The sequence below is a fragment of the Ranitomeya variabilis genome, chromosome 1 (genome assembly GCF_051348905.1).
Source record: "Ranitomeya variabilis isolate aRanVar5 chromosome 1, aRanVar5.hap1, whole genome shotgun sequence".
Taxonomy (NCBI): Eukaryota; Metazoa; Chordata; class Amphibia; order Anura; family Dendrobatidae; genus Ranitomeya; species Ranitomeya variabilis.
This window is the reverse complement of record NC_135232.1, coordinates 255952078-255966199: the sequence shown is the minus strand read 5'-3', so window position 1 is coordinate 255966199 and position 14122 is coordinate 255952078. Positions and strand designations below refer to the sequence as shown.

Below are 14122 nucleotides of genomic sequence, written 5' to 3'. Positions count from 1 at the left end.
TTAAAAGGGTTGTCCGGATTAGCATATTGATGACCTATACATGGGAGTCTGATTCCCAGCTCCATGACTACTGATCACCTCAAATTTGCTCTGGCCGGATAAGCGATGTATGGGCAAGCCCCGTACAATACTTAGTGGCCACTGCCAAATACTGCACTTTATGTCCTAATGGGAGATAATTCAGCAGCGGCGGACCAATCAACATACAAAGCTGAAGGGTTTTGTCTCATATATTGCTTAGGACCTATTTACCAGGAGCAGTTTTTAGCTGATCGGTGGGGGTGCTAGATGTTGGACCAATCTGTCAGTCCCGACAACCCCTTTAACTCTTTAAATAAAATCAAGTTAAATGGTATGGGAATGATTTACACAAGAGAAAACTGACTTTTTTCTTTTCTCTTTGTGCAAATGACCATATTATAACTTTGCGCAGTAATTGTAAATGTGCGGCCATGGAAATAATGATAGTTCTCGGAGTTTAGGGACAAGTTTTTCAAAGAATTTCCCAATGTTATTGCTTACCTGACAATCTTATATAGACTTAACCGTTCTCAGTCCACATTCAACGTTTGTGCTAGAAAAGCTACCAATATGTTGGAAACCTTTCCAGGAGTCCTGAATTATTTTACATTGCTCAAAAAAATAAAGGGAATGCTAAAATACCACATCCTAGATATCACTGAATGAAATATTCCATTTGCAATTCTTTATTCATTACATAGTGGAATGCTTTGAGAACAATGAAACATAAAAATGATCAATTGCTCATTAGTGAGTGTGTGGCCTCCACGTGAGTGTGTGGCCTCCCAACAATGCCTGGTTATTGTGCTGATGAGGTGGTGGATGTCTTCCTGAGGGATCTCCTCCTAGACTTGGATTAAATCAACAGTCAACTCTTGGACAGCCTGTGGTGCAAAATGGCGTTGTTGGATGGAACGAGACACAATGTCCCAGATGAGCTCGATTGGATTCAGGTCTGGGGCAGGTCAGTTCATAGTATCAATGCCTTCATCATGCAGGAACTACTGACACTTCAGCCACATGAGGCCTAGCATTGTCTTTCATCAGAAAGGAACCCAGGGCCCAGTGCACATGTATATGGTCTCACAATGGGTCTGAGGATCTCATCCTGGTACCTAATATCAGTCAAGGTACCTCTGGCTAGCACATGGAAGGCTGTGCGGCCCTCCAAATAAATGCATCCCCACACCATTACTGACCCACTGCCGAACCGGTCATGCTGGAGGATGTTGCAGGCAGAACGTTCTCAGTGGCGTCTCCAGTCACATCTGTCACATGTGTTCACAACTGCTCTCATCCGTGAAGATAACAGGGCGCCAATGTCGAATCTGCCAATCTAGGGGGTCATCTGGCAAATGCCAATCGCCCTGTACGGTGTTGGGCAGTAAGCAAAACACCCATTTGTGGACTTCGGGCCCTCATGCCACTCTCATGGAGTCTGTTTCTGACAGTTTAAGCAGACACATGGATGTTAGTGGTCTGCTGGAGGTAATTTTGCAGGGCTCTGGCACTGATCCTCCTGTTCCTTGTTGCACTAAGAAGGACGTAGCGGACCTGCTGCTGGGCTCCCTCCACGTCTTCTGGTTTCTGCTCCATGCCCTGGACACTGTGCTGACAGACACAGCTGCTCTTCCTGACACAGCTCGTATTGAAGTGCTAACCTAGTTGAGCTGCACTACTACCTGAGCAACTTCTGTGGGTTGTACTGTAGACACGGCCTCATGCTACTGTACCTCTAGGGGTGAAAGCAATGAGAAAATGCAAAACTGACCAAAACAAGAGCCAAAAAGGATTAGAACAGAGAAATGGTCTGTGGTCACCATCTGCAGAACCACTCCTTTATAGGGATTGTCTTGCTAATTGTCTACAATTTCTACCTGTTATTTGTTACATTTGCACAACAGCAGGAGAAATTGATTCACAATCAGTGTTGCTTCATAACTGGACAGGCTGTTTTCACAGAAGTGTGATTGACTTGGAGTTACATTGTGTTGTTTAAGTGTTCACTTTATTTTTTTGAGCAGTGTATTTGATGGCTATTAAATGAGGTTGGAAGCAATGGCAGGTTTAAACATAATGTGAATAGAGCCTTGCTTATAAAACATCTTTGAGGAGAATCCATACGTTAAATTAAAAAGTAGAAAGAATACATTGCGGTCTTACCTTATCATTAATATCACTTTCACTGTCACACTGTAATGAAAAGAAGCAAAGAAATCAATCAGAATACTGAAAATACTTCTAAAATGGTTTACACAAGCATATCTTTATCATATGGGGAAATTATCTAGACATAAGTGTAATTTTGTTAGTTATCAACATGCTGTGTATTAGGCAAGAAAATATAGCATTCTTGTACCATGATATCTTTGTCAAAGTTCTGTAATAGGGTATATGACAATGAGGATTCTAGAGGGGACAACCCTTTAGTATATAATACAACCATTATATACATTCATACAGCAGTTAATTATGGTAGGTTTGTAACCCGAGCATAATTAACTGATGCTCAGACATCTTTTACTTTAAAGGGAACCTATCACCCCGTTTTTTAAAGATTAGATAAAAATAGTGTGAAATAGGGGCAGAGCTGGGCTTTACATTAGTGCCTTTTTGGTGCCTTTACACCCCCGTTAGGCTGCCGAAATACCTTTGTGAAGTGGCCGTTTTGTCCTGTCACTCAAGTTGGTCAGGTCGGATGGGCGTGGTCACAGCGCTGTTTCTCCCCCAGATCAGGCTCATCATTACGTTGGTGGCGTAGTGGTGTGCGCATGTCCAAAGAGAAGATCCACTGCCCAGGAGATTCAAAACAGCGCGGTCTACGCTATTCGCCGTTTACCGGTGGGCGCGGCCATCTTTCCTGTGGCCGCGCGTGCGCAGATGGAGCGCTCTGCTGCCCGGGGCTTCAGGAAAATGGCCGCGGGATTCCGCGCGTGCGCAGATGGAGATCGCGGCGGCCATTTTCCTGAAGCCCCGGGCAGCAGAGCGCTCCATCTGCGCACGCGCAGCCACAGGAAAGATGGCCGCGCCCACCGGTAAACGGTGAATAGCGTAGACCGCGCTGTTTTGAATCTCCTGGGCAGTGGATCTTCTCTTTCGACATGCGCACACCACTACGCCACCAACGTAATGATGAGCCTGATCTGGGGGAGAAACAGCGCTGTGACCACGCCCATCCGACCTGACCAACTTGAGTGACAGGACAAAACAGCCACTTCACAAAGGTATTTCGGCAGCCTAACGGGGGTGTAAAGGCACCAAAAAGGCACTAATGTAAAGCCCAGCTCTGCCCCTATTTCACACTATTTTTATCTAATTTTTAAAAAACGGGGTGATAGGTTCCCTTTAAAGAGTTTGTCCACTACTTTTTCATTGATGACCTATCCTTATTCAAATCAATGGGAGGCAGAGATGTGTAGCATCAAGCTAAAGATAGGTTATCAATGAAAAAGTAGTGGACAATCTCTTTATCTTTACAAATGAAAACATATTAGAAGATAATGAAAATATTATAAAACTGCTATTTTATAGACATGCAAGACACATCTTAGATGTAAAGTAATGGTAAAACCGCAGGTCCAAAGTTTAGAGCTTATATTTCACCATCAGCCACCACATTTTATTCAATCGCTTTGCCACTACTACTACATTCACAGCTGAATGCTCCCCTCGGACAAAACCCTTTCTCACTTTTTTTTTTTAATACTGTGACAGTCAAACAGACAGGTCACTTAATACTGGGGAAGGTAGAATACTTCACACAACACCCTAATGTGACAAAAGAAGCAAAAACTCATGTGCAGACAAACCACAGTATTTACAGCTAAACAAACAAGATTTGGATGAGTACAACTCAATGGGCTATCCTGTTTCTTCAAAGGTTTCACATCATGTTTATGGGCACAGTATTTTCCCATCACAAAAACTGCATCCATATTAGTCAGTGAATGGAAACAAGCAAGCGACTAGTTACATATTGTGAACTGCAAAGCTTCCAAAGTTGGCCATATATTACAGTTCGTTTGATGAACGATATATTGTGAATCTATCACACACACAACTGTAACAACATGAATTTTGTTTTTCTGTCAGCATCTTAAAATTTGTAACGTTTAAAAACTGCATTTTTTCAGGTATTTTTAAAGTCCTATGGGCAAAAATGCCCTGTAGCACACTCCTTCCCCCCAAAAAAGAAAACCCAAGTATGCGGGGTTTTGAAAAAATACCATAAACAGCTAAACAAAATTGCTGTAAATGTGTAGTTAATGTTAACATTAAGTCAATAAGTAACTTTTTTAAAAACAAACAAAAAACAATAAAAGCATATACCCTCCCCCTTACACAAACAATGATGCAAAATATTGTGTATATCCAGCTAACACAAGATCACAATTGTGACTGAAAGCATAGAAATACTCCTCATAACCTGATTGGCAAGACATGGCTTTATTCTGGAAATTGCATTATACAGAAGATAAGCGAAGTTTCTTGTGTTTCATTACAGAACAAAAAAGGGTCTGAGAACACAACACAAGTTACACAACAAGTTTGCACACCAGCTTTGCCCAGAGGAATGTCAACAATGGAGAAAGAGACCTGAACAAAGGAGATGAAGAAAAGACCTTAGGCTCTGCCTCCCACGCAGCTGTTGTCACCAGGACAAAAGCCCTTGTCAAAATATCGAGGTAAAGAAATGTACAGAATAGCAACTGATGACAGCTCTGGGAGCTCTCAGGAAAAGACAAGAGCCTCAATTACCTGGAGTTTCCAAAGGGCCCTGTTAACACTCCCAGAGGAGAAGCTAAGCAGTAAACAGCCCAGTGGGCCTCCTTCACAAAGCCTTGTAAAAGGATTACTTGCTTAGTTGTGCCAATTGCCTTTTAATTCCCCCACAATGTTTGTAAAGCACAAGCTAATTGCCCCCTCATTTTGTAAACAGAACCCTCCCTTCTGCAGGTTCAAATTGGGACGCTTTATGTTATGGAACGTGACAGACACAAATAAAGGTGCCTTGGAAGGTGGACAAGAAGAATTTTAAAGCATCAACAAATCCTCTCTCAAGACCTCACGGGTATAAACCTGATGTGACATTTACATTCAGTCCTCTGCCTTCACTGTACAGAAAAGTAAGGTAATAAACTGTATAGAGCACTATTACATGTTATTCAATGCGGAGAGGTTAGTCTCTCACAGGAACCACATGGTCCAGCCCTTCCTCCCTTCTGCCGATGGCGGAGTCACATGACTGCAATATGCATCAACCACCCCATTCTACTACAATCAGTGGATCGGAGTGACTTAACCCGTGTTTGGCAGGGATTTTTCTTGCAAGTTTATTTAACATTGATCCCATTGTTCTTTTTCAGTACGTATGCTACTGACGTACCTGTGCCCAACCCGCCCCCTATGCTGGTACCCTTACACGTTATTTCACAGTGTTATTACACTGGAAACTGGGAACCTGCTACAGAAAAAAATACTTTCCATTTCCTAAAATGCACACAGGTCCAGGGATATTGCACTCTGTCCTTTCAGACCCAAGAGCCAATATTCTAGGGAGGCCATGTCTTCTCCTAAGGCCAGCTTCAAGCGTCAGTCAGACAAGAGGATACCTGGCGCTTGGGCCAGATATTGCATTCCTAGCACAGTTCATGTTTCATGAGTGACACCAGCCTCAGACAGACTGTACACTGACAGCTCAGCAGCGCTTGTTACAGTTTCATCTACATGTTGCAATGGTCTGCAAATTTATGTGAATAAAGTATCATTACTGGGATCATTCGGCCCTGTACATTTTACATATTTGTTGGCAGTACTTCCTTGCTTACATGAGGGAATGTGCTGCAAGCTAACATGAATTTAGGATCATAAAAAAAGATGCAATCATTGAAAAAGCATATAAAAAGCAAAAGTGTTTAATGTGATGTTAGTTTCAAAAAAATTGTCAGGGTTATAATGATAATCTGCATAGATCCCCAAAAATCTGCAACAGTAATACCCATTTATTAGGCATTATTTGTGGTAACACAGAATAAAGAAGGTGAAATTCATAAGAGCTCACACGACAAAAGTTCTGGTGGCTCAACACCTAAGTAAAGATGGCTGCATCCCTAAGTGATCTTCACATCTAGCACCTGGAATCTGCCCAACACTGCCTCATCTTTCCTTTTACATCCCGCTCCTTTTGTAGTATATGGTTAAGGGTTTGTCCACATGAAAAAATATATAAAAATATATATTTTAAATCTGATTATACCACAATTATATACAATAACTCAATTTGTGTTACAAACATGCCTCATCTCCAAATATTAGCGTCTGTCCTTGGTCTTGGCATCTCCTCCTCTGGCTTGCACTTGACTGCATTAGCTATGTCAGAACATCATTAAAAACTGTATAAGGGATGTGTGGCTCATTTAGTCCTCTTCTTTGACTGGGCATTGGTTGTGACCGAGAAGAGGGTGGCTGAAGTACTGAAAAGAGTCAGTCAGCCAGCCCCCTTCATACTGAACTGTTCATATCATAACACAAGAAACTCTCTTTTGTGCTGAACACAGACTGGAAGCCGAAACAGGGGACGGACACTGAAATCTGGAGACTTGGCCATTGTAATCACATTGGGTGACATCTTTTTAAGATGGGCAACCCCTTAAATGAAACTTTTGTTTGTTTTTAAATCCGCGCATTTGTGTTTTACATTTTTTAAGCTTAAAAGGGCTCTCTATTTAAAAAAAAAAAATATAAAGAAAATGATGTTACTACTTCATCTTTAAAGCTTAACAGGGTTCTGGTATTTAAAAAAAAAGAAAAGAAAAAGAATGAGTTCCTAAATACTTTTCATTAGCAAGTCACAATTGTTTTGCCACCTTGTTACACGGACAGGATTCTCAGCTTGAATGTTAAATAAGACAGACACCTGTGAGCATGTCTAGAGGTAAGAAGAGGCTGCTCACACTGCTGTCCACTATTTGTATCTGATCGAACATTGGAGTTTCCAGAAGTGCTGAGGTAAGAAGAGATTGCTCACATTGCTGTCTTTCTGATCGAACACTGTGGAGTCTAAACATACTTATGTAATAAGACTTCTCACATTGCTGTCTTCCATGTCTTCCTGATCGAACACTGGAGAGTCCAAAGGTGCTTATGTAAGAAAAGGCTGCTCACACTGCGGTACACCCTGTCTTTCTTCTCTCATACAGGAAAACAGGGGCGCTGAGGTAAGAAGAGGCTGCTCACACTGCGGTACACCCGGTCTTTCTTCTCTCATACAGGAAAACAGGGGTGCTGAGGTTAAGAAGGGGCTGCTCACACTGCGGTACACCCTGTCTTTCTTATCTCATACTGGAGAACAGGGGTGCGGAGGTAAGAAGAGGCTGCTCACACTGCGGTACACCCTGTCTTTCTTTTCTGACACTGGAGAACAGGGGTGCTGAGGTAAGAAGGGGCTGCTCACACTGCTGTACACCCTGTCTTTCTTCTCTCATACAGGAGAACAGGGGCGCTGAGGTACAAAGAGGCTCCTCACACTGCTGCACACCCTGTCTTTCTTCTCTCATAATGGAAAACAGGGGCGCTGAGGTAAGAAGAGGCTGCTCACACTGCGGTACACCCGGTCTTTCTTCTCTCATACAGGAAAACAGGGGTGCGGAGGTAAGAAGAGGCTGCTCACACTGCAGCACACCCTGTCTTTCTTATCTGACACTGGAGAACAGGGGTGCTGAGGTAAGAAGAGGCTGCTCACACTGCTGTACACCCTGTCTTTCTTCCCTCACACTGGAGACCAGGGGTGCTGAGGTAAGAAGGGGCTGCTCACACTGCTATACACCCTGTCTTTCTTATCTGACACTGGAGAACAGGGGTGCTGAGGTAAGAAGAGGCTGTTCACACTGCGGCGGTACACCCCGTCTTTCTTATCTCATAGTGGAGAACAGGGGTGCTGAGGTAAGAAGATGCTACTCACACTGCTTTACATACTGTCCTTGTGAATGCTCAATGGCTGCTGTGACCTGGGCATAAGCTACACCATATTCTATTCAGATATCTTCAAGTCACAGAATGGAGTTTCCTACTGCACATGCTTAAAGGCACTGGTCCTATTAACATTTTAGCGAGGTGCTAAAGCCATCTGCTGTACATCTGCACATGCTCACCGGCACCCCTCCTTATCATTCTTGGGATGGGAAGGAGCTTCCTACAGCACATGTTCACAGGCACCTTTCCTAGTAACATGTAACATTCTAGAACAGATTTCTGTCAATGTGACAAGGTGGTTGCTATTCTAATGTGCTATATTGATTAATTTACTAGACAAAATAAATGTTATTTGTCAGTGGAAAATATTAAAGGGAACCTGTCACCAGAAAAACTGCTATTAACCTTATGATATAGGGTTAATCTGCAGAGCGAGTGTCAGTCAGAGCCCGGGGCATGGTGACTGAACAAGCACTGGTGCCACCCCTGCGACTGAAACCGGAATGTTGCTGGGGAGAATAAAGTTCATTTTCTCCCTGCAACGTTCAGTTAAGCACACCTGCACTGGACAGGTTAGTAACGCTAACAACATTTAAAGATATCTATGACAATTTTTTTTTTTTTTTTGGGGGGGGGGGGGTTGAAGTTCAGTCTGGTGTTCATATTTTCGCTGTAGCTCATTTAAAGTATTCCTCTTTGCTTTTTAATTTGGTCTTGTTACAGTACATACCGTATATACTCAAGTATAAGCCGACCCCCCTAATTTTGCCACAAAAAACTGGGAAAACTTATTGACTCGAGTATAAGCCTAGGGTAGGAAATGCAGCAGCTACCGGTGAATTTCAAAAATAAAAAAAATAGATGCTCCATACCGTTGATTATTGCCCCATAGATGCTCCATATAAAGCTGTGCCACATATAATGCTCCATACCGTTGATTATTGCCCCATATAAAGCTGTGCCATATATAATGCTCTGCACCGTTCATTATGGCCCCATTGATGCTCCATATACAGCTGTGCCATATACAGTCATATGAAAAAGTTTGGGCACCCCTATTAATCTTACGCTTAATGTTTTATAAAAATGTTTTTTTTTGCAACAGCTATTTCAGTTTCATACATCTAATAACTGTTGGACACAGTAATGTTTCTGCTTTGAAATGAGGTTTATTGTACTAACAGAAAATGTGCAATCTGCATTCAAACAAAATTTGACAGGTGCATAAGTATGGGCACCCTTATCATTTTCTTGTTTTAAATACTCCTACCTACTTTTTACTGACTTACTAAAGCACTTTTTTGGTTTTGTAACCTCATTGAGTTTTGAACTTCATAGCTAGGTGTATGCAATCATGAGAAAAGCTACTTAAAGTGGCCACTTGCAAGTTGTTCTCCTGTTTGAAACTCCTCTGAAGAGTGGCATCATGGGCTCCTCAAAACAACTGTCTGAAAACAAAGATTATTCAACATAGTTGTTCAGGAGAAGGATACAAAAAGCTGTCTCAGAGATTTAACCTGTCAATTTCCACTGTGAGGAACATAGTAAGGAAATGGAAGAACACAGGTACAGTTCTTGTTATGGCCAGAAGTGGCAGGCCAAGAAAAACCTCAGAAAGGCAGAGAAGAAGAATGGTGAGATCAGTCAAGGACAATCCTCAGACCATCTCCAGAGAGCTGCAGCATCAACTTACTGCAGATGGTGTCACTGTGCATCGGTCAACTATACAACGCACTGTGTTTTTTTGCTGCCATGCATAACGCCTTTTTGTATTACCAAACAACTCAATCTTGGTTTCATGAGTCCACAGGACCTTCTTCCAAAAAGAAATTGGCTTCTCCAAATGTGCTTTTGTATACCTCAGCCGACTCTGTTTGTGGCGTGCTTGCAGAAACGGCTTCTTTCGCATCACTCTCCCATACAGCTTCTCCTTGTGCAAAGTGCGTTGTATAGTTGACCGATGCACAGTGACACCATCTGCAGCAAGTTGATGCTGCAGATCTCTAGAGGTGGCCTGAGGATTGTCCTTGACTGATCTCACCATTCTTCTTCTCTGCCTTTCTGATGTTTTTCTTGGCCTGCCACTTCTGGCCTTAACAAGAACTGTACCTGTGTTCTTCCATTTCCTTACTATGTTCATCACAGTGAAAATTGACAGGTTAAACCTCTGAGACAGCTTTTTGTGTCCTTCCCCTGAACAACTAAGTTGAATAATCTGTGCTTTCAGATCATTTGACAGTTGTTTTGAGGAGCCCATGATGCCACTCTTCGGAGGAGATTCAAACAGGAGAACAACTTGCAAGTGGCCACTTTAAGTAGCTTTTCTCATGATTGCATACACCTAGCTATGAAGTTCAAAGCTCAATGAGGTAACAAAACCAAAAAAGTGCTTTAGTAAGTCAGTAAAAAGTAGGTAGGAGTATTTAAAACAAGAAAATGATAAGGGTGCCCATACTTATGCACCTGTCAAATTTTGTTTGAATGCAGATTGCACATTTTCTGTTAGTACAATAAACCTCATTTCAAGGCAGAAACATTACTGTGTCCAACAGTTATTAGATATATGAAAGTGAAATAGCTGTTGCAAAAAAAACTATTTTTATAAAACATTAAGCGTAAGATTAATAGGGGTGCCCAAACTTTTTCATATGACTGTATAAAGCTCTGCACCGTTCATTATGGCCCCATAGATGCTCCATATAAAGCTGTGCCATATATAATGCTCTATACCGTTCATTATGGCCCCATAGATGCTCCATATAAAGCTGTGCCATATATAATGCTCTGCACCGTTCATTATGGCCCCATAGATGCTCCATAGAAAGCTGTGCCATATATAATGCTCTGCACCGTTCATTATGGCCCCATAGATGCTCCATAGAAGCTGTGCCATATATAATGCTCTGCACCGTTCATTATGGCCCCATAGAAAGCTGTGCCATATATAATGCTCTGCACCGTTCATTATGGCCCCATAGATGCTCCATAGAAAGCTGTGCCATATATAATGCTCTGCACCGTTCATTATGGCCCCATAGATGCTCCATAGAAAGCTGTGCCATATATAATGCTCTGCACCTTTTATTATGGCCCCATAGATGCTCCATATAAAGCTGTGCAATATATAATGCTGCTGCTGCAATAAAAAAAAAAAAATCACATACTCACCTCTCTTCGCTCAGGACGCCGGCGCTTTCAATATTTACCTGCTCCTCGTGCGGCTCCGTCTCCAGCACTGACGCTCAGCAGAGGGCGCGCACTGACTACGTCACCGCGCCCTCTGACCTGAGCGTCACAGCCAGAGGACGCTGATGACTGAGCCGCACCGGAACGAGGAGCGGTAAATATCGCGCAGCGCTCCCCTCCCCGTATACTTACCTGCTCCTGGCGCGGTCCCTGCTTCTTCCACTGCTGCATCTTCTTCCTGTATTGAGCGGTCACCGTTACCGCTCATTGCAGTCATGAATATGCGGCTCCACCTCTATGGGAGGTGGAGCCGCATATTCATGACTGTAATGAGCGGTACCATGTGACCGCTCAGTACAGGAAGAAGATGCAGCGCTGGAAGAAGCAGGGACTGCAGGGACCGCGCCGGGAGTAGGTGAGTATAACTAGACAGTCCCCGCTCCCCCTCCCCTGCCGACCCCCGGGTATGGCTCGAGTATAAGCCGAGAGGGGGACTTTCAGCCCAAAAAAATGGGCTGAAAATCTCAGCTTATACTCGAGTATATACGGTAATTAAATATACAATTTTGCTATGACACCTTATACATGGTGCCGAATGAATGAACAGTTCACAAAAAGGTTTTAAAGAAAAGTACCTGACTATGTGTTACTTTATGTGAGTACTTAGACCCTTTGCTTAAAAGAATCTGTCCGCAGAATGATGCATGGGCAGAGACGCTGACTCTAGCAGTGTGTCACTTACTGGGCTGCTTGGTGTCATTTTGATAAAATCACTGTTTTCTCTGCTGCAGATTAGTGATGAGCGAGTATACTCGTTGCTCGGGTTTTCCCGAGCACACCCGGGTGACCTCCGAGTATTTGTTAGTGTTCGGAGATTAAGTTTTCATTGCGGCAGCTGAAAGATTTACAGCTACTAGCCAGCTTGATTACATGTGAAGATTCCCTAGCAACCAGGCAACCCCCACATGTACTCAGCCTCGCTAATAGCTGTAAATCATTCAGCTGAGGCGATGAAAACTAAATCTCCGAACACTAACAAATACTCGGGAGGTCATCTGAGCGTGCTCGGGGAAAACCCGAGCAAGGAGTACACTCGCTCATCACTACTGCAGATCTATCAGTTTTCTGAATGTGGAGTTCTGTATAACCCCGCCCACACCCTTGATTGACAGCTTTCTGCCATACACCGTAAGCTGCCAATCAGTGGTGAGGGAGGGGTTAGAGAACTCATGAATATGCTTGACGACCTGGCAATAGGTTTACTAGTCCTTTAGTGGCAATTTCCTGCAGAGAAAACATTGATTTTATCAAAACTGCACAAAGCTACCCAAAAAGTGACATCTCTGGAATCAGGGCCTCTCTTTATACATTTTGATGCACACAGATTAGGTGGCAGAGTTCTTTTAATTCACAGCTCCAAGAATGGAGGCTAGTAGCTGAGCCAAATAGCTGTTGCTAGGTAGCTGCTCCTTCCGTACAGAAAATGCAGTAGGTCATAGACTCTTACAAAGCTGTCATTTTAATCACAAACCTATCATTTTACATTTTATTAGCACACTTGTATGTTTGTAAACAAAACTTGTGCCAGAAGCTTAAAAACAATGTTCTGTTTAGGATTCTCTACAGGGAAGCGGTCCGGCATCAGGCCTATACATTATCCCCATGGGCATTTTATTCAGCGCTGTAAACTCCTGTGCAATTTTCAAAGCTCTTGTTCATTCAATTGTAGAGAAAGAATGTAATTAGCAGCTTTTGTTACATATTTTCAGAATCTAGGCACTCCCCCCACATTCTTCTCCATCCTTTCCGGATCTTACCTCTTGAGTTTGGCATGGGATTGCAGAAAGGTGGAGTGACTTGTTCAGCCTGGCACAGATTTCATGTCTGCAGGGGTACTAGACGATGATAGGAGAGGAGGGTTTTATCCGGAGCCAAGCTGACAGCAAAACCTGCTAATGGGACTAGAAGCGGCCGCAGATCCACAGTGCCAGAACTTCCAGCTCTTGCCAAGTCAGGAGGGGATGCTGATTTATAGCAGCAATTTCAGCACTCTATCCTTTGGAGGGTCCCACAAGCCATTTTTGGATGGCATAGAGCCACTGAGTTCAGCTCCAAAGCTGCCCGGCAGCAACACGGAAATGAAACGGGGCTGGAAATTGAATGCTGTCTCGATCTCGCCCCAGGCATGAGAGGGCTTCTCGCAGCTCCTGCAGCTCCTTGACAGTTTGATAAAATGAGCCTGGGCCTCCCTGTGGCCTTTCAGCAGACAGGATGAAGTGAGCAAGGCTGAAGCTGTGAGGAACAGATTGAGCCTTAGGCAGGCCTTATGTTATTTTATTTATTTATTTATTTGTATCGCACTTTTGCGGTTGGTGTCTAAAGTCATGGGTTGGACAATAAAATTAAATATTTGAAGACATATTACATTTCTAAATGTCTACTCTAAACCTGTATTACAGAACTACTTATAAGTCACAAGTACAACACATTCATTCTTATTACATAATTGTCGGAATTCCTACTTTTGTAAGAGGCTTCAGCAGAGTTTGAACACGAGTCTCCATATGGCAGAGCTTTGCACCTTTGCATTGCCTCTAATTAGATTTCTATGAGGTTTCATTTCACACAATAAGTGTCTGTGATACTGTAAATCAAAACAGACATAAAAACACCCGATACTATGGCTTATGAAGTGTCAAATGAACCCATATGCTTATGTCTTAGAAGAAGGAATGTAAGGAAGGCCAAGATATATTATCTGTTTCATATGCAAGTTCTATAGCCGGGATGACTCCATTTAAGAGGATAACAGTTCAATCACTTAGTAACACGGACAGGTACCGTGAAAAAACCTTAATACAACTAATCACCCTGCGTCATCCTCTTCCTATAAAGCCTTAGGCATTGTTTTAATTAGGTTTTAACAGCAGCTGTTTTTATAAGG

At 42.9% G+C, this 14122-nt stretch overlaps 1 protein-coding gene across 16 annotated transcripts in view; it reads right to left on the bottom strand.

The window, feature by feature from the left end:
* Window positions 1-14122, bottom strand: part of FBRSL1 (fibrosin like 1) — a 796611-nt gene that overhangs the window by 188444 nt on the left and 594045 nt on the right. For all 16 annotated transcript variants that reach the window (XM_077293351.1, XM_077293356.1, XM_077293352.1 and 13 more), the window contains one exon: window positions 2185-2214. In XM_077293351.1, the coding sequence (XP_077149466.1) occupies window positions 2185-2214 (30 nt within the window). The remainder of the gene's footprint in view (window positions 1-2184; window positions 2215-14122) is intronic.